This window comes from Camelus bactrianus, chromosome 1, assembly GCF_048773025.1.
Source record: "Camelus bactrianus isolate YW-2024 breed Bactrian camel chromosome 1, ASM4877302v1, whole genome shotgun sequence".
Classification (NCBI taxonomy): domain Eukaryota; kingdom Metazoa; phylum Chordata; class Mammalia; order Artiodactyla; family Camelidae; genus Camelus; species Camelus bactrianus.
In genome coordinates, this window is record NC_133539.1 from 68,973,755 (window position 1) to 68,994,598 (window position 20,844).

The following is a 20,844-nucleotide window of genomic DNA, read 5'->3' on the forward strand; positions in this document are numbered from 1 at the left end:
AAAAGAACACTGAACTAGGAGTAAGGAGCCATGGCATCAATTCCTGGCTCCTAGTAACCTGCTGGGTGATCTTAAACAAGTCATCTTGCCTCTCTCTACTGCAGTGTAATATCTCAAGCTGCAAAGTCACAGGCAACACTAGATGTCCTCCAAGAGCTGCCTGGCTCGGACATTCCCAGGCTCTATGACTGCCACAGCTAGCTCCTAAATCCTTCAACGTATGTTATTTTAACATACTTTAACATTTTGGATTTGCAACAACTATTTATCCTTTTAATCATTAACTCCCCAGTGTTTATTTGGTGCCTCGCATGTACCAGACATTGTGCTAGTTACTTGGTGTGCTGGGGGGGTAAAAGGACAGATCTGGCCCCTGGCCTCCTTGGGCTTACAGTCAAGTGGGAGAGAGAGAAAGCAGTTATCGATGTGATAGATGGAATGAAGAAGTGCAGGATGCTCCGGACTGTACAGCAGGGACTCTGACCTCACCCTAGGGGTTCAGAAGGGCTTCCCAGAGGAAACGACATTTAAATGATGCGTGAGCGATGGAGAGAGGTTAGTCGGGCCCTCGACAGTTTGCTGAGAATATGTGTTCATGACCTTTCCTTGCCCTGACTTCCTCTCCCCACTTTTCTGAGAAGGCCAAGGCCCCAGAGGGACCTAAATGCCTCTTGTCCCCTCCCAGCCAGGGTCGGCAGGAGTTGGGGTTTTGGGGGATGTAACCATTCAGTTCTTGGTTTGACTGAATGAGATTCATGTTTCCTCTTTTTATTCCAGACATCTACTCCAACTTTTACTCCCAAGCTGAGTCCAGGACAATAATAATGACAATACTTTTTACTTTTGTGTATCAATTTATCATCTCAATTCAAAATAATATTTCCTGAGTACCATCTATATTCCATGCTATGCAAGACATGTAAGATAAGATACTGGGACAGTATATACAGCCAGTGTCTGGAAGCTCCTACTCTAGTGGGGGAGAACGTAAGTGAATGCTTGCTGCAGTGTGCTAGCATGCAGTGCGTGCTGGCCCTACACCACCTACCAGTTATGCAGTGCTTGTCATTTATAGAGCATCTGCTCCTCATCTCCCCTTTGTACAACAGCTCCATGTGATTAGTATGTCAAATGTTCTGACTTCCATTTTTCAGATGAGGAAACAGTCTCAGAGGTCTGGAAAAGCAGTGACTAATTACGTGCCCCAGGTCCCACAACCAGTAATGGGAGGGGTGGGGAAATGAAGATTGCCCAGAGGGTTTGTGTACATTGCCATATTTGAAATAATGCATGTGTTAGGCAAATATTATTATCTCCATCTTACAGATGAGAAAAACTGAGGTCCAGAGAGGGCAAATTACATGCTCAAGGTCACACAGCAAATGCATGACTAAGACTGTACCAGAACATGGATCTGATTCTCCATTCAGTGTTCTTTCACCTGGACTGTAGGGCAGTTTCTGAGACCAGGTCTAAGGTAGACCCAGGCTCATCCAGGAAGGGGGATGGGAAAGAGTCAGCTCTACTGGTGTCAGAACAGCAGGGTTCCTCAGTCAAGAGTGGGGTCCAACAGTGTCCTTATGTTCCAGATCGAAATCCCAATTGTTGACCACCGCACCTGCCAGGAGGCCTATGCCCCACTGAAGAAGAATGTGACCAGAGATATGATCTGTGCAGGGGAGAAGGAAGGTAAGTCAAGAGGCTGGCATACATCAGGGCACTACCAGCCAGGGAGGGGCGCAGAGCCCAGGGATGGAAGGGCTGAAGACCTTGAGGCTGGTAGGCTGAGCAGCTGAGGCATGAGAGGAGCAAGGCAGAGGACGGGGAGGATGTCAGGAGAGGAAGGATTCCACTGGAGAAAATGCATCAGAAAGAAGAGAGCTAAATAAGGAATTTCCGTAATTCCCTTCTCCCAGCCCAACTTTTTCCCTGTGAAATTAGAGAGGCCTGCACCTGCGCTTTCTAAAATGAGGAGGCCTGACCTTCAACAGCTCAGAGCCCAAGTTTGTGTCAAATGGTCTGCTCCGCCCCCTGGTGCCCAATTCTCTGAACTACAAGTCAGTTGTGAGGAGAAAAGCTCCTCTGGATTTGGGGCTAGGGAAGGAGACAATTTAATCTGCATCTCTTTTTCCTCTAGGGGGGATGGACGCCTGTTCGGGTGACTCTGGAGGCCCCATGGTAACCCTGGATATAGAGAGAGGCCAGTGGTACCTGGTGGGCACGGTGTCCTGGGGCGTGGACTGTGGAAAGAAGGACCGCTACGGAGTGTATTCCTACATCTTCCACAACAAGGACTGGATCCAGAGGGTCACCAGGATGAAGAGTTGAATCCAGTCCTTCTTCCCCACCTCACCTGTCCGTGGTCAGTCAGCAACAGAGGATAATTATCTGATGCAAGACCCTCCTCGACCTACACCCACCTCATTCAGCCCATCTATTGCTGGCCACTGAAGGGGGCGTCTCAGCCCCCTTCTCACTCTCTTTAAAGAAGCAGAGTCGCAGAGTGGTCAGAATCCAGGAAGTATCACTCACTGGCTTTGCAACACTGGGCAGGTGACTTCACGACAGTCAGTTTCTTCGTCCATATTACGGAAATGGCATACCTTACCTACCTCATGAAAGTTTGATGAGGATCAAATGAATATATACATAGCATTTAGCACAGTGCAGGCGTAAACTAAGTGCTCAATAAACATGACTTTAAAAAAAATTTAAACAAATAAACGTGACTTAGCAGAAGGCCAGCACATCCACCAGGTACATTAATTTCTCTTACAAACTCTGGCTGGGTCTTAGGGCTAATCAGTGTGTACGCTTCTCAACCTTCACCATTTCCTTCGTCTGCCCCCATATGCTCTATGCTTCTTTGCTACCATGCCTTTTGGCCACCCCAAACCCCCTCCCAATGAAAAGGTAAAAGATACAAGGTTCTTAGTCTATGGAATGTCCTGTAGTGATGCATTTATGACTTTGATCTAGACACCAACTATGAGAGTGTCTGAGAGTAGCAGGGGCAGGGACTGGGGAGACTAGGAATGGTGAATTGGGAAGTCAGACAGCAGATTCTAGAACCAATTCTGGCCCCAGCTCCCTGTGACTCTATGCAAAGCCTTTCCCCTCTTCAAAAAGGACCCTCCCAGCTATGACAATCTAGGAACCAATGAGCCACTTCTCCCTGATGAGATGAGTTAAAGCCAAAATAACCAAAAGGCAAAAATTGCCTTAGGTTCAATAGAGCTTTAATGCAGACCACATACTGCAGCGACTGCAATGCCCACCCCTGCGCACCACACCCTGGTGCTGAAGGACGTGGCCCAGGCAAAGCGCTAGCCAAGGCACCTCTCCTTATTCCTAAGCAGAGCATCTGCTCAAGGCCCCAGCCTCCTTTTCTTCCTGGGAAACTGAGCTGCACAAGGTAGGCCCTGGGAGGCTAGATTCAGACCCCTGTACTCTCTCTCCGCATATCCGCAGCTGACCCTAAGCCACCATTCCCCTGGTACCTCACCCCTGTTCCTCATGCTAAACACCCCAGCCCTTCAGAGTCCCAAGTATTTCCCAAGCAGAATGCCTCTCCCCTCCAAGAGCCACCTCCTCTCTCAGGAAGCTTCCAGGGACCTCATCCCCTCCAGAGTGTTGAGATCTAAGCCCTTCAAGGGATCAGAAGCCCCAAGTCCTTGTCTTCTGTTCTATCAAATGTGCTCTTTATGGGGGATTTCAGTTCTTGACCTGTACTGCAGCTGTTGGACTGATTCAGGGTCTCTTACTGAAAGAAGATACTGAGGAGTGAGGACCTATGGATGCTAAGCCCCAGGCCAAACACTCAGGCACAGCAATTCACAGCCTGCCTTCTGATTCTCTGAGCATGTTATTCTACCTCTCTGTGCCCTGCTGTTTACTCTGTAAAGGGAAGATGGCAATGGCTCTCAACTGCACCAGGCATTTGTCAGGCAAACTGGAGCTCTATTTCAGACACCAAAGAGGAATTGCAATGCAAAGTTTTGGAATTGCCCTAATGCATTCCAAGCACCATGCCTTCCCATTTCACTGCCCCATCTACCAGGCTGTGCTGACTGCTATGGGGACCACCAAGATGATGCACACCTTCCAGGAGCTCCTACAGGAAGAACTGACACACACAGGTGAATACCATGAAAAGAATGAACTCTGTCAAGTGCGATGTGTTGGAGCAGCACAGAGGTAGAAGAAAGGCCATTACAGTATGGAGCCATTGGAGGAGAGGGCACCAGGAGGGTGTCCCAGAGGAGATGGTGTTGGAGCTGAGCCTTGAGGAGGGTGGGAATTTCCACAGGTAAGACAGAGGGAGGCCTTCCAGAGGGAGGCCTTCCAGAAGGAGGCCTTCCAGGACAAGAGTACATGTCCACTCAGGCTTTTACACTAGCTTCTCTCCCAAAAATAACATACCCAGTCGGATTCTGGGATTAGAACCAACATCTAGAAGAACTTTCCTCCTTAAAGTCAGACAACTATGGGACTTGAAGCAACCTCAGAATTTGTGTACAAATACTGACTTCTGGCTGGACCCAGTTTATCCTGTTCATTCCCCCAACTGCAACTTCATCCTTCTTCTGAGGGATATATAGACATGCTGTGGAACTTCACCTCACCCTTCATCTACAAGCATGTTAGATATACTGCCCCTGCACTGCTGCTGAGGTCCAAGAAACCCAAATTTCTTAGAGTCATAGAAGCAGAGGGTTGAAGTTTGTGTTAGGACCATATTGTGACCTTGTTCTTGAACATTTCTAGAGACAAGAAACTCACTACCTCCAAATATAGCCAATTTCAACTTCAAGATGTGCTGTCTTTTGGAAAGATCTCTATGCAACCCAAATCCCTAGAATATATTTAGTTTGTACATCTAAAGCTATGATTCCACACCATGAATGTTGTTACTAGCAATAATGATCATGCCCAATTTCATTAGAAATAGAAGCTATTGTTCTACAACATGTGTAGCTGTAACTACACATTTGTTCCAATAAACATCTGCATTGAGTCAAAGCACCCTGTTTGGCTTGTAGGCTTTTCATGCACTGGTGGTTCTGGTGAGTTGTGTTTTCATTTATCCACATTTCTCTGTATCCAAATAGGATCACTGTACCATGAAGAAAGAAAGAGATTATGATGGGAAGATCAAATGCCCGATACAAAAGCACTTCTTAGGCTTCTCAGGTCAGTTCTGATTAAATACTTTATCCTATTGTTTCAGTAAATTATGAGAATATCCCGGGGTGCCAATCTTTCAATATCCAAATTACTTTTCTTGATCATCACCCATGCTCCAAATGGAAAAAATATTTTTTTGATCGTGTGTTCAATTGTTTGGTTCAGAAAATAGGGCACCATGTCTATGAGTGGCCTGTTCTAAATTGGGGTATATACTTTCCTTCTGCCATGAGTTAATCTTATTCCCTGGTGGCAGGAATTAAAGAATCAGCACCACCAAGAAGTCCTTCAAATAAGGGTAGGCAAGAATCATGGAAGGAAAATATATACCCATCATGCAGCACACAGAATGGCCAATCTGGATCTAGAATGGGTCTTGAAATCAAGAGACTTAGGTTCTAATGCAAGCATAGGTTGACTCTTTTAATTTCTCCATCTATAAACTGGCAGAAAAATCTTTGTCCTATCCCTGTTTGAGGATTGTTGAATCAGGTGAATTAGCATATAAGAAAGAACTTTGGAAACAAAATTAGCACAAATATTAAAAGTTCTATGGGAAATAGTCACTAACATTTTTGAGTATTTACTATGATTGAGACCACACTAAGCACTGACACAATTCTCTAATTTAGTCCTCACAATAACCTGTAACAAAAGTACTATTATTATCCCCATTTTAAAGGTAAGCAAACTGAAATACAATGAGGTTAAAACTGTGGCCCCACCTAGGCACAGCAACAGCCCAGTGGCAATGAGCACATCTACTGTCCAGATTTTGGTTTCTAACGCTTCTCCAATAAAAGAAACAAGGACTTCTTTCAGACGTGGCTGATTCTAGGGTGAGGGCAGGAAATATACAAGCATCTTATACCAGAAATGAAGGAAGTCACACAATGATATGGATATCTCAAAGGGACACAGGAACCAACTGGAGGTGCTCAAATGACGAAAGCTCAAATGGTACAATTTGAGCAGTAAAACAAATAAAATAGTATTGGAGTATAACCCATTGTATAAAATAAATACCCATAAATATGTACTTATATGAATAAATGAATAAATAAATGGGGGGAGAATAGAAAGTAATTTATGTAAATACTTTGCTATAAAGGAGATGGAACATAACTCCCCATCCCTTAAGTGTGGGCTGCATAATAGTGACCTCTTCCCAAAGAGTACAATAAAATGGGGCCAAGGCGGGGGAGGAAGAACCTGACAAAACACTGCCTCAGCCAGGTGATCACAGTTAATATCAACTGTGAAAAGTCACACTGATAGTTTGTGACTTTGATATGCTATGATGAAAATGTCACAGTAACTCTGTGTTCTTCCTCCCCAGATCTCATAATCCCACTCTAATCATGAGGAATATTCTACAAAATACTTAACCAATACTCCTCAGAGCTGTTGAGATCATCAATAACAAGGGAAGTCTGAGAAACTGTCTCAGCTAAGAGGAGCCTGTAACGGGTTGAATTGTATCCCCCAAAAAGATGTGTAGAAACCCTAACCTTCAGGACCTCCAAATGAGACCTTATTTGGAAATAGGGCACTTGCAGATGTAATTAATTAAGACAAGGTTATACTGGAGTAGGGTGGGCCCTTAATCCAATATGACTGGTGTCCTTATAAGATGAGGAGATGAGGAATATTACTCAGCCATAAAAAGGAATGAAATGCCATTTGCAACAACATGGATGGACCTAGAGAATATCATGCTAAGTGAAGTAAGTGAACAGAGAAAGACAGATATATTATATGTTATCACTTATACAAATTATCTAAAAAATAGTGTAAAAGAATCTATATACAAAACAGAAACAGGCCCATAGACATAGAAAACAAACTTATGGTTACCAAAGGGGAGCGGGGAGGACGGATAAATTAGGAGTACAGGAATAACAGACACATATTACTGTACATAAAGTAGATAAGCAACAAGGATTTACTGTATAACACAGGGGACTATATTCAACATCTTGTAATAAACTATAACAGAAAATAATCTGAAAACATATAGACTATATATAACTGAGTCACTTTGCTATACACCTGAAACTAACACAACATTGTAAATCAACTATACTTCACTAAAAAAGAGAGAGAGAAGATGAAACACGGAGACACAAACACATGAGGGGAGAACACCATGTGACAATGGAGGCTGAGCTTGAAATCCCACAGCTGGAGCCAAGGAATGCCAAGGATTTCCAGCAAACTCCCAGAAGTGAGGAAAGGCCAGGAAGGATTCTCTCAGGAAGGTTTCAGAGGGAGCATAGCCCTGCCAACACTTTGATTTCAGACCTCTAGCCTCCAAAAATGTGAGGCAATACATGTCTGTTGTTTTAAGCCACCCAGTTTGAGGTGCTGAGTTATGGCAGTCCTGGGACACAAGTACAGAGCCTAAGGAGACATCCTTATATGACATCCTGGGACAGAAGAAAGACATTAGGTAAAAGCTAAGGAAATCTGAATACAGTATGGACTTTAGTCAAAAATAACATATCAGTATTGGTTTACTAATTGTGACAAAGGTACTGTACTAATGTGAGATGTTAATAACAGGGGAACTGGTGACTGGTATATGGGAACTTTGCTCATCATCCTTACAACTATTCTGCAAATCCAACGCTATTCTAAAATTAAAAGTTTATATTAAAAAAAAATGTGACCTAGAATCTTAGAGCTAGGAAATAGGGGAACTGGGATTTGAAACCAGTTCTGATGGACTCTGGAACCCAAGCTCTTACTCCAGCGCATCTATACCAGTGGTTCTCAAACTAGGCTGGTTTAAAGTTTTTTTTAATACCATAAAGAAATACTGATGCCAGAGTTACACCCTGCAGAGATTCAAATATAATCAGTCTGGAGTAAGGCTGAGCATCTCAGGATTGAGGTGAGGTGGGGGTTAGTCAAAAGTTCTCCAGGTGATTCTAATGTGCACCCAGTTTGACATCCACGTTTCCAGGCTATCCTGCCAGTGTGTGATCCTGTAAGAATGTTGGGAGGCTTTACTTCCCAAGCTTGAGTCTTTTGACTTAGGTCCTGCGTCCGGTGAGAGGCAGAGGAGAGGCAGACGCCCTGCTGCCCCAGCCCTAGTCCAGAACTTTTCTGTGACTCAGCAGCTACACCACCGCCAAGACATTTCAGCATTGGTGTCTTCCTGGAGAGAATGGTGCTCTTTTATTTCGCAGTGGTCAGTGGAAGGGAAAAGCAACGCAGGTACAGGCAACAGCAAATGCGAAAGCAGGGATATGAAAGGGCAGTGAGTGTTTGGGGGAAACTGAGTGACTTGGTGCCCTAGATTGCCAGATAAATTGGGGAAAAAAGAATACCATCAGGAAGTGTTGGCCTGGGATGCTCAGCGTGGTTTTGGGAATGGGGAAACGTTTGAGGGTTTTGGACCAGAGAGAGACATGATCAGCTTTCCCTTTCAAATCAGGCTTTAGTGCAGAGAGTAAACTGAGGAAGAAGAGCCTAAAGATAAGGAGACTAATTTAAGGAGACTCAAACTTCTGTCAACATTTGAGGATGAATTAGTAGACAGTAGAGAGGAAACAGGGCAGGGACCAAAATCCAAAGACAGTAATGGTTTTCAGGTTCCTGGGCCTTTTATGACCTGCTGGCATCAGTGCTGTCTCCAGAAAGGAAGCCATGGCATTTTCTGAACTTGAGGGAAGGAGACTAACAGGGCCTTTGTGATCGCCTCCTGTGTCTGGTATGTGTTGGCTTTTTTTCAAGAAGATAAGGAAATGTTTTTTGTATGCAAAAACACAGGCTCAGTTCCCAGCAATGAACTTCTGATCACAGGCAAAAGAGGCAGGACTCTCAATATTCAGGCAGATGACAAGGGAGGCCCCTCTGAGGGATGGGGACAAGACGATGTTATGACAAGGGGAAGATGTGTTGAGCCTGGACACTTCCCAGGGCAAGCATGCAGAATGACGACGGATCAGTGTGGGTGGGAACATAGCTCCCCCTCCAACATCCTCAGTCCCAGTGGAGACCTCTGCAAAGTAACATGCCAACAGGCCAACACCAATGAAAGCCAGCCCTGGGGACCCAAAGGGCCCAGGGTAGATGCAGTCCAGGCCCAAGGTCTTGGAAGATGCTGACCCATTTTGAAAGTGAGGACTCTCATTTCCCCTTGAGCTGTCTATCCTGCGACATTAATCCATTGTACCCATCTCCTGAGACTATCCTGCTTATTTAATCCATGCCGACTAAATGCTCACTTGTGGCCCAGCCTGCCAGTAGGATCCCAGACAACAGAATCCTTCCTTTAAACTACTCCCTTGGTCTGAGTTTGCACATCCAACGCCCAAATCCATATTAGAGAGAGTTTGAGTCAGAGCAAGATCTATAATAATTTGTTTCCAGAAAGGAAAGGAAAGGAAGATGTCACGGACATTCAGATAAGAGGGTCAGACTCCAAGCTGACCTAGGCAGACTGAAATCTTGGTGTAACAACTAGATGACCTGTTAGAGGGGTCAGGGTCAGGGCACTATACCAAATGCCTGAGGACAAAATAAGGCTAAGCAGCAGTTTTTGAGTAACATCAGAATCAGCAGGGACCCTTTAGATCACCTTACCTCTTTGCTTTACAAATGAGGAAACTGAGATGCAGGGGAGGGGAAAGACTGGGTCACTCAACGTCAGCAGCCTAGATGCCTAGATACTGGCTAAACCAGGGCTGAAACCCAGGTTTCCTGGCTCCCAGGCCAATGAGCTTTCTATATCACAACCACCCTGCCACCCACCCTCACAAGGCTCTGTCACAAAATAGGCATCCAACAGGTGGATTTCATTTCCCTGATGCATGTGGCAGTACCCATGCAAAACCAAAGAGGATTCCGAAGGAAATTTCTTAACTGGGATGTAATAGAGCAGGACCTGTGGAGACAGATTTCTCCCCCATACCCTCTGCTGTAGCTCCTCTCTGAAGCACACAGATAATAGTGTCCGATGTACACTTCCTGAGTTGTTCTACAGATACTAAAACCACCACCAAATGGAAGAAATTAACTGCTTAATGATCATGAGCCCCCAGAACTACAGGCACCTAAGGTTGATATATTAACTGCCCTGCTACTCACCATCAACCAATCAGAGAATTGTGCACAAGCTGATCACATACCCTGTGACCCCCCTCCCTCACCCGGCCTTTAAAAATGCTTTGCTGGAACCCTGTGGGGAGTTCAGGATTTTTAGGGTGTGAGCCACTCATTCCTCCTTGCTCAGCCCTTCAATAAACCTTTCTCTGCTCCAAACTCTGACATTTCATTTTGTTTGGCCTCACTGTACATTGGGCACATGAACTTGCATTTGGTAACAGGGATTCCTACAGAGAATTAGGGTGGGACTTGGAAAAGAACTAAATGCCTCCTGGGGTATTTTAGCCAATGGGAATGGAGCCTAGAAATCACTGATGTTTTCTGTTTGGGGAGATTTTTTAAATAGCTATCTTTGAAGAATAAAGGGTGGCAACCATGCTGCTGGAAAAATGAAGTTATTGCTTTGCAATAAATATAAGGGAAGAAAAGAAGTGATGATACAGATATTAAAATAAGCCATTTCTAACTCTTGGGCTGGGAAGTTAACCCTTGCCTTCCTTTTTTTTTTTTTTTTTTTTAAGTCTTTGCCAACAGAACTGAAATTACAAAGAGAAAGAGCCCTTCAGGACTCAAAGGGGAGGCTTCAGATTGAAAGGGAAAGGAGCAGAAAGAAGAGGATGAGCATTTAGTCTCATCAGAAAGAAGACAATGAACATGGGCTCTGTATCAGGAATGTCACAGACGGTGTAATATTTATTCCTTACAACAGCCCTCCATGGCAGGTAGTATTATTCACATTTTGATGAGAAGGAAAATTGGGGCTCAAGGAGCTTAACTTACTGAGTTACTTAACTAAGGCCATATAGCTAGCAAGTAGCAGAACCAAGACTCAAGTGTTTCTTAACCCCGGACTTCATGATCTTGCCTTACTCCATGCTGTACAGAGCTGGTCAACTTTCCTACTTTCTCTAGACTTCAGTTTCTTATCCGTAAAGATCCTCAATCAAGACATCTCTAAACTGCCTTACAGCTCTGATGGCCTATGAACTTATTATGCTGGAAACTGTCCTTAGTTGGCGATCTGGGTTCTCGGGACTCCTGACCCCCAGGAAGAGTTCTCCCATTGGGCTGGTGCCCTTTTCTGATGAGTTTGAGGGAAGTGATCAAGGCAGCACTTCTCACTGACCCTACACTGAGGATTACAACCTCTGGAACCCCAAATTAGTGCCCATAGGTCTCCTCCTGGCTTAACCATCAAGACCAATGCACAAAAGCTGCAGTGGGAGAGGCCTGGGATCCTGGCATGTCCCTTAGGAGTTTATTAATGACACCTGGAGTACCTCTAACAAGTTCATCATGTGGCACGTGGCCATGTGTGCAAAGAAAGAACTGCCCCATGCATGGGCTAAGCTGGTGAGCAAATCTCAGACCCCTCATCTGTAGCAAGTATAAAGGAGACACGTATTTGTAGATTGTAGACATCTTTCTGCAGAGCAGGAAGAGGCTTAATGCTTTAGGAAAGAGTTCTGGTCTAAAATTAGGTGAGGGTTGGACTCTTTGCTCTGCCACTACCTGGCAGTGAGACCTGGGATGAGTCACTTCCATACTGTGATCACATTCTAGCAGGAAGGATGGCCATAGACAGGTCATTACAACAAAGTTTGATAAGCATCTGGCAAGGGTGGCAGGGCTCAAAAAATGAAGACTCTCAGAGCAGGATAAAACCATTGTAGCAGGTGGACAGCCAGGAGCAGGGAGGTCTGAGGCAAGGTCAAGTGCCCAGGAGAGGGAGTGAGGCATGAGCAGGGAAAGCTGTGCCCTGGACCTAGAGAATCCAAGGCAGGTCATCAATATCTCAGGGCTCATTATTACAAGACTGGGTGCAGAAGGAACCTATTCCTCAATCAGAAGGCATTATACCAGGCAGCACAGGTGGATCACCTGGGAGTCTTATTCTAAATCATATGCTCAGGCCCCACACCCAGAAATTCTGATTCTGTTGGTCTAAGGCAGTGGCTGGGCACTGACATTTCTTTAAAAGCTCCTCCAGCTTTCTAAAGTACAGCCAAGTCTGAGAACATGTGAAGTAAGGAGAGATCTCTGAGAGACGGGGCCTCCCCCTTAGTGCCCACTGGATCCCAGCACCCACATCAGGACTTGCCAGACAGAAGGCACTCATGATATGCCTCCTGGATAAAGGACTGAATACTGGGTACATGAAGCAAAGGAAGTCACCAGCCAGTTACTAGAATCAGAGCAAGGGCAACAGTAAGATTGGTCTTATACCAAGTCCCCTAGATGACCGACTGAGGGCTGCCTGCATCCCTCCTGTGTACACGATTGGCTCAGACCTTGAAGCTGGAGCAAGATGAAGCTTTATGAGGGGACTCCAGACAGGGGAGAGGGGAGATGGGGGTATCCAGCAGCCCACTGCAGATCAGGGACACTGGTGAACCCCAAGCACACATTAATGACTACTAAGCCTGATTGAAGAAATCCCATCTTTATTAAAGTATCCTGTCTTCATGAGTGGCCCTTCTCCCTCCACCACTACAGATGGTGGCGACTTCCCATTAAAAAGGGGAGCAGTGGGGGAAGGAGGAGGAGTCAAGTTATTAACAGAGGTGAGGTGAATGAGGACCCCCCAAAGTGCAGGGTGATGTCCCACTTCCTGCTTTCTGCCTCCCTCCCTACCCCACTTTGTACCCCTACTATCAGAAAGTCTTCTCTCTGTCTCCAAACGAGATTACATCCTATTTGAAAGCAATTAAGATCCTCCCACATACCTATGCATGTCTTTATAGGAAAAACCCTTCACGTCGTTAGTGCTCCCTTTCTTACTAATGACCCCCATCCCTGTGGTTCTAGGTGAACAACTGATCTTTAGTGAGAGGGCCCATACCTGGCTAATATGGGAAAGCCTCCCAACTAAGTTTTCAGCCAATAGTCCAGGAAGCCAGGCCCCTGCTCCTGTGTTCTGGCCATCAGAACCACTGAGCATCAGCCAGACTTGATCCCTGTACCCTGGTCTCCCGGCTCTGAAGACTCTTCATTATAATGGAGAGTCATTCATTATATTTGTTTCCTAGGAATTTTGAGCTTTGCTTCTAACATTCTACCTCCTAAATTCTCTGATGGTTCATATGTACCGGGTGGGAAGCCTAGCTCTATGGGACTCCTCCCCAACCACCATCTCCAAGCCAGGCAGACGCTAGAATCCACCCTGAGTGGAGGGCAGCTGGAAACTAGGAGTCTGGAAAATAGAGGCAAGGGACCCTGTGGAAGAAAAAGGACAGCCTTGTGCTCCTACCTCTCTCTCTTCAAGAGGCACCTCTGCTGTGTGCACGGGGACAGAGCTATGAATGAGACTTATACACTAGGCTAGGCAGAGGCTAATTTAAGGCTAATCTAAGGCAGCAGCTCTGGATGTGGCGGTAATGAGCAAGGGATGGGGAGTTAATAAGAAAGCAAGGATGAGGTCACCTGTGGAAAGGCCTTTTAAGATCGCCTAGTCCTGTAATTTTAAAACTTTTTAAAAGCAATGGAAACTTTTTTCATAAAAAACTTTTAAATAAGACTCCTTTTAAGATGGAGCTATTGAACTAAAGCAAGAGGAGGTAGGAGCTGGGGATGGATGGTTTGACCAGGATGGGAAACCCATTCACTTAGTCTACCTTCCAAATCCAAAAGTCCCTGAGGCACCCATATAGAACGTTGGGGCCCTGGGTTTCGCTTTGAAAAAAACCAATGATCTAATCCAAACCCTTAATTTTATAGATGGAAAAGCTGGGTGATTTGTCCAGGGTTCCCACTGAGTCAGTGGCGGCATCAGCACTAGAACTTAATCCCACTCCCAACCCAGGTCTGTCTTCACCCCTCCCACCAGCTGGTTGGCCCCACAGGCCCTGGATCCCTAGCGCCTCACTGAGCCCACCAAGGGAATCTTAGACGGAGCTGCTAAAGGAGAATTGCAGGTAGATGATCAGCAACAGGACTGTGGCCCAAAACAAGCACCAGGGGATGGAGAAGAAGTTGCAGCCTGAACCCGTCTCGGCTGGCGGCTTGGTGGGGCTGGGTGCCCGGGAGAAGGTGTAGGTGGTCGCCTCCTCCTCCAGCAGCTTCTCGCTGGGCTTCCAGTGCACGATGCCCTCCTGGCAGGCCTCGCAGAACTCGCCGCGGTGCCGCCGGTTGTCTTGGCGGCTGGCCACGAGGATGCGGTACTGGCCTCCGCGCTCTCCGTAGCACTGCTCGCGCAGGCTGGTGATGAGGTTGTCCACCAGGCTCTCGATGTTCTCCTCCAGCATGCTCGACTCGTCCAGCCGCGCCGTGCCGCACTCGTAGCACAGCTGCTTGAAGACGCGCATGCGCACCGAGCCCGCCCGCTGGGCGCGGTCCAGGTGCATGTGGAAGAGGATGACCACGTGGGGAGACTGCCAGGTGTGCCAGCACCAGGAACAGTGGAACCTGTGGCGAGGAGGAGAGGACGAAGTGGAGGCAGTGGAGACAGACCAGGAAGAAGGTAAGCAGCAATCTGCAGAGCCTAGAGGTGGAGGCGGTGTGTTTACAGCCCCCTGGGTTCATTGGCTTTCCCCAGGTGACTAACCAGCCCGCGCCCTTGTGTGCTCTGCTAGGACCAGAGCAGGCGACCCAGGATGCACCTAGCATCCAGCAATGCTCTGCCACCTCTAGGCCCTCCTCTGTGCTCTGCAGAAGCCTCAGTGCCCTCCATCTCAATGCCCTGAGGCCTTGCCTTTGGCCTCTGGCTCTGGGCAGCTTTCCTCGTCTATAAAATGTGCACAGTGCACTAAATGAGTCCTTCCTGCTCAAATGTCCTTTTGAGTCTGATATTGAGGATGGCCCCCATCACATAGAAAACACATAATCTTACCTATCAACACTGACTGTGAATAGGCTAGACCCAAATCAGGAGAAAATGACACCATCATCACTTCTCAGCCTCCAGGCCCTTGCCAGGATTAATGTGTCTGAAGTCCTGTAAATGCAGGCAGACTCAAAAGGACATTTGAGCAGGAAGGACTCATTTAGTGCACTGTGCACATTTTATAGATGAGGAAAGCTGCCCAAAGGCAGCCTCTGTGGTGCAGCCTAAGGGTCAGAAGCAAGGCCTTCCTTTCTGCCTTTCAGTTTATTCGATGCAATTCAGGAAACATCTAGTGAACACCTGTTACGGTCGCTGGCTGTGCCTCTGACTAGCTGTGTGTACAACTTTCTTACTCTGCGCCTCAGAGTAAAACAAAGGGTTAATTAGGTGGTTTCTCAGGTGCCTCCAGTTCTGACATTTTCCATTCCAAATTTCGTAGTTGAGTTTGGGAGAGGGGAAATAGTTCCTAAAGGATGTGAGTAAAAGAGAAGAAATGAGAATGAAAATGTGAAACTCCCTAAACCAGCTGATTTGCAAAGGGGTGCAAAGGGCTGGACACTTTCTGACAGGGCCCAGAAGCTTCTCAAAGACCTGGAAGTCTTGTGGGGTTGAGTGAGGATTACTTGTGTCTCCTCCAGACCTGGCTGATGATCTGAGAGCCCTAGCCGGCCTCAGTTAGCTCACTCTGGGCATAGACTCAGGCTCCCCATCTTATGTCCCAGAGGTAAATATGTACATAATGTACCCAAGGATAAGAGTGCTAGAAAGTCATCTCAGACAAAATTGTACATATGCGCCACCTGGGAACCTTGGTGAAATGTGGCTTCTGATTCAGAAGGTCTAGGATGTGGCCTGAGAATCTGCATCTTTAACAGGTTCCAGCTGATGCTAATACTGATACTGCTGGTCCATGAACAGGAGGGCAAGGATCTAGGCTAACCTCTCCTTCCACAAATGGAGAAAGTGAGGTCCAAGAAGGAAACTGAACTGTTCAAAGGCCATAGAATACTGGAGCTAGCTTCCAGCATACCTCGTATGTCCAATATTTTATATTAAGTCAATTATATAGATTAAATTAAATAGATTGAAACTGAACTGTCCTTGGACCAAAACACAGGCCTCTTGACCCCCAGTGGACCTCAAGCCCCCCTTTCTCTTGGTTTTCAACCATTTTTAAAAGGATATTGAAATATAAAAATATGTAAAATGTCAGAGTTAAGAACTAATAAATATATTCCGCCTCTTTTCCAGAGGGGAAACTATGACTTAGGAAAAGTTACCAGATTCTCAGTGGAAGAGCTGGAATCAAACTCAGGTGTCCCAACTCCCCGTTAGCTGCTTTTTCTCTGCCTCCCAGTCTATAGTGGCCCAACAGGGAGACTGACCCTCAGCACCTGGGTTCTCCATGTTTCTGGCTCTTCTTGGAAGGTGTCCCAGTGGCTGCCTTTAGGGCCCCTGCTTACAGGCTACTCACCTGCCCGAGGCATGCAATTCCAAGTACTGCTTCCAGCCAGGGGCCAGCACATTGTGCTTGAGGTTGGGATCTATGATGAGGTCCCAGCTGTCAGCCGGCTTTGCTTCCTCCATCTTCTCATAGAAGATTTTCTTCCATTCACCTGTAGTCACACTTTTACACATGGTCTCTTCAGTGGCGAGAGAGGGCAAGCTCCACCTGAGTGAGAACACGGGAAACGAGGGCAAGTGCAGGGCAGGGCAGCGCAGTCTCCACGGTCTAAAAATCCTCATCGACAGAACCAGGAGGAAGGAGGACCCAGCTCTCTCCTTTGTCCGCAGTGGAACCTGTTTCCACGGCAACCAGGCAGGGAGCCAAGAGACAGTGGTTGGAAAGGAGTGAGTCTCCGAAGGGGTGTTTCAGGGCCCCAAAATGAGGCTGTGGAGGCAGGGTTTGTAGGTCTAAGTGACCCAAGACAGGGTGGGTGGGCCTGAAAGGAGGCTGAGCTTCAGAACATCTCACTCTGGCCTGTGAAGGGCATGGAGAGGAGAGGATCTGGGAGCTGGCTCAGCTTTACCTTGGGGCCCCTGGAGGTATCATCAGCATCTGGCTGCTACGGTAACCATGATGCCTTAGGGAACCAAAGAAAAATAAGGGATGGGAAGATGTAGACCTGTTAATAGATGCAGCAATAATGATAAACCGTCTCTCTGCACCCTCACTTATCTTGAGACCAGCACTTTGTCATGTACAAAAACAACTGGAGGTCTCTTGACCCACAGTTGTTATGGCCACTGTACAGATCAGGAGCTTGGGACTCACTGAGCTTATAAATGGCAGAGCTGATAGCCAAATCCAAGCCATTGAGCCCGTACCAATTCTTCAATTCATGTGTGTCAGGCATACCCCTATGCCAGGCTGTATGCCAGGTGGTTGTAACTGGATATCTACCCAATGCCCAGAATGCAAAGAGATCCATGCCATGACAGCTATGCATAAGAGCAGCCACCTGTGCACACGGTGGGAGCAATTGCATCTGCCTGGCAGGAGCAGAAAAGATGATTTTCAACTTTAAAAAAAATTTTATTTATTAAATTATTTTGGAGGTACTAGGTATTGAAACCAGGACCTCACACATGGTAAGCATGCACTCTACCACTGAGCTATACCCTCCCCCACTGATTTTCAACTTAATTATAGAAGAGGAACACAAATATACATGGAAAAAACAGCTTTTGCTATTACTGCCTCTTAGGCTACTTTGTTTTCTTTTTCCCTTTTTTAAATTGAAGTACAGTCAGTTGCAATGTGTCAGTTTCTGGTGTACAGTCCACTGTCCCAGTCATGCATATACATACACATTCATTTTCATATTCCTTTTCATTAAAGGTTATTACAAGATATTGAATATAGTTCCTTGTCCTATACAGAAGAAATTTGTTTTTTTAAATCTATTTTTGTATATAGTGGCTAACATTTGCAAATCTCAAACTCCCAAATTTATCCCTTCCCAGTCCTTTTCCCCCAGGAACCATAAGATTATTTACTATGTCTGCGAGGCTGTTTCTGTTTCGTAGCTGAGTTCATTAGTGTCCTCTTTTTTTCTTTCTTTTTTTTTAAATTTCACATATAAGTAATATCATATGGTATTTTTCTTTCTCTTTCTGGCTTACTTCACTTAGAATGATGATCTCTAGGGCCATCCTTGTTTAGGCTACTTTTTAATAAATTATTTTTCCTTTATAAAAGTCATACAGGTTTATTATAGAAAAATTGGAAAATATAGATAAAATGAGTTAAGAGTAAGACTAATACCCATGCTATTTTTCTGTACATATATGTGTGTGTGTGCATGTATGTGTATATATACATACACATGCTACATACTATACTGTGATATGTTTTTAAATAATATATCACAAATGTTTTTCCAGATCATTTTTATTAATATTATCCCATCTTGGAAGCTGCCTATATGCTGTTATATGTTTGGGCATAATTTATTTAGCTAACCCTCTATTTGCCGGCCTTAAATTTTTTTCATTTCTCACAATTACACTCTTGCTACTTATTTGTATAAAACTTATTGATGAAGCTCATGGACCTGCATTGCAGGCATCAGAGATGATGCTTCCCACAGCTGGAAAATAAATCTACTCCCTGCAGAAGCTTACTGTGGCTGGAAAAATCTGAGCAGGCTCTTCAAACAGTATAACTTGTAAACAGCCTGCAGATCCTGAACTTTAGGGATGAAAAAGAAGGGCTTAAATCTCCCATCTGATACTGGAGACCATCTTCCAAGTGCTCCTCCTGCCTCTGCATGAATGCTTGATGCTTTGGCATCCTTTATTTTAGCCTCAGTTTATTCATCTTAGCAATGGGATAATAAGGAAGTAGTGTCTCTAGTGATTCACAGCAGGAGCTCTGGAATTACTTGCCTTGGTTCTTTTTCTTTTTTTTTTTTTTTTCTTTGAAAACCCTTATATCCTCCTAGGTAGGTATTCTAATATATTTAATATGTACCATTTCTTTCTGGCAAAACATGTGTTGGTATTTTATGTGAATATATTTTTAAATTATATAGTGACAGCAATCACTATATAGCAGTTACTAGGGATCAGGCATTGTCCTAAGTGCTTTATACATATTAATTTATTTCATTCTAATAATAATCTCTATATGGGGGTAACAGCAGCAGCAGCTCCATTTTGCAAATATGTAAGCCAAAGCAGAAAAGTTAGTTAATTTGCCCAAGATTCAACAGCTGATAATTAGTGGAACTGGGATTTGAACTATATGATTGTCTCCAAAGCCCCAGCTTAATCACTGTACTGCCCAGCATGGAACCTTAAAGCACTTGCTAAGTAAAGGTGTCTTTCTTCCTTCTCATCACTGCATATGGCCCTTCCAGACTCAGAGAACTGAAATTTGTATCCTTTCAGCAGGGGTTCACTAGGCCACCCTGAGGCCACAGCCCCGGGAGGAGGAGGGACGTGTATTTAGCCTGCCAGTCTCCCTGTTAGCACTGCGGATGCCACCTCTGCTGCCGAGCTTAATGGAGCAAGTATCCACAGACCGCTGGTGCCCAGTGTAAAGATTTCGGAGCTGAAACAGAAATTCAGCTTGAAATATTACCAAAGGAAATACAGTGTCTAAAGCCATCTCTAGGTCCACCATTCCTGTGAAGCCATAATCTTTTTGATGACAGGCACCCTGGTTCAGTGGAGGAAGCAAAGAACCACAAGGCAGGAGATATAAATATATATCCCAGCTCTGCTTCTGGCTGGCTTTGTGACTCAGGGGTATCACTGTTCTTGGCCTCTGTTCGTCTGTTCAATGAAGAATTAGGGTATATGGCAAGGCTAAAGTCCCCTCTGGCTATAGCCACATATGAATTCGAAGAGCTTTATACTTAGACACCTGAATCTTTGGAGGGCAGGAGGTAGGATGGAAGAGGGAAGCTTCTAATGAAGCACTGCAGGTAGTGCCTGGAGTCAGGGTCTGTCTCCTTGGGAGCTGCTACATTGTTGAAGATCTCTGAGGAGGTGTCACTCCACTAGCTTTGAACTGGACACAGTAAGAAAGACAGAAATCAAATAAAGGCCACTGAACATTAACACCAGAAAAGATTTTTTAAATGCGTTAAACTTTTTATCCTTCAAGTCAGTATTCTTGCCTCTAAATTAAAGTAGTCGATACCCGGAGAAGTAAACTGACTTAACCAGCTTCAGAGGTGTGATGGGAGCTGTCTCTCATTGCAGCCACAGGTCAAGGAGAGAATGGAAGCTAAGGACACTTCCAGAAAGCATGTGAAGCTGAGAGAAGCTTATAGAACTTGCCTTGGAATCAAGGTGTATTACCCAACACCAGGAACAAATCCTCTGGAAGTATTTTGCAGTTGTTGCTACAATAAACATTATGATGAAAAACAAGAACATAAAAGGTAAGACTTACCAGAGTTGTGTGTGTGTTTGTATGTGTGTGTGTGTGTGTGTGTGTGTGTGTGTGTGTGTGTGTGTGTAACCAGCTGATGCAATTCCCACTGGCACAAATTAAGTTTAATTTAGAATCTGAGCTTACTATGCAGAGAGCAATGTAATACATCCTTCTGTATAGCAGAATGTTTTCTCTAATAAAATAATATTTCCATCAAGACAGATAATCCTATGGTGTTGCAACTTGCTCTCTATCAACTGAACCCTGATACCATGAAATCCACAATTTAGACGTCTTTAAAGCCAATGGCCTCATGTTGGCCAATTTCTTA

General features: G+C 45.3%; 2 protein-coding genes across 2 annotated transcripts in view; one reads left to right on the forward strand and one right to left on the reverse strand.

Annotated features, from left to right (window-relative positions):
- Positions 1–5,022, forward strand: part of MASP1 (MBL associated serine protease 1) — a 65,860-nt gene extending 60,838 nt beyond the window's left edge. Inside the window, exons 16-17 of the mRNA XM_045519768.2 lie at positions 1,590–1,689; positions 2,138–5,022. Of these exons, the coding sequence (XP_045375724.1) occupies positions 1,590–1,689; positions 2,138–2,328 (291 nt within the window). The 3' untranslated portion in view covers positions 2,329–5,022. The remainder of the gene's footprint in view (positions 1–1,589; positions 1,690–2,137) is intronic.
- A 9,047-nt stretch (positions 5,023–14,069) lies between these two features.
- RTP1 (receptor transporter protein 1) lies at positions 14,070–17,153 on the reverse strand. The gene is made up of 2 exons (XM_010959222.2): positions 16,599–17,153; positions 14,070–14,706 (listed from the first exon to the last, which is right to left on the reverse strand). Exons 1-2 carry the CDS (start codon positions 16,868–16,870, stop codon positions 14,187–14,189), a joined length of 792 nt encoding a protein of 263 aa, XP_010957524.1. The 5' UTR covers positions 16,871–17,153; the 3' UTR covers positions 14,070–14,186.
- Positions 17,154–20,844: the final 3,691 nt, after the last annotated feature.

Excerpts from the sequence above, each read along its gene's own strand:
- RTP1 (XM_010959222.2), bottom strand. The coding sequence starts at position 16,870 with ATGAGGATTTTTAGACCGTGGAGACTGCGCTGCCCTGCCCTGCACTTG. Across the intron at positions 14,707-16,598 it reads GAATTGCATGCCTCGGGCAG|GTTCCACTGTTCCTGGTGCT; the intron begins GTGAGTAGCCTG and ends TCCTCGCCACAG.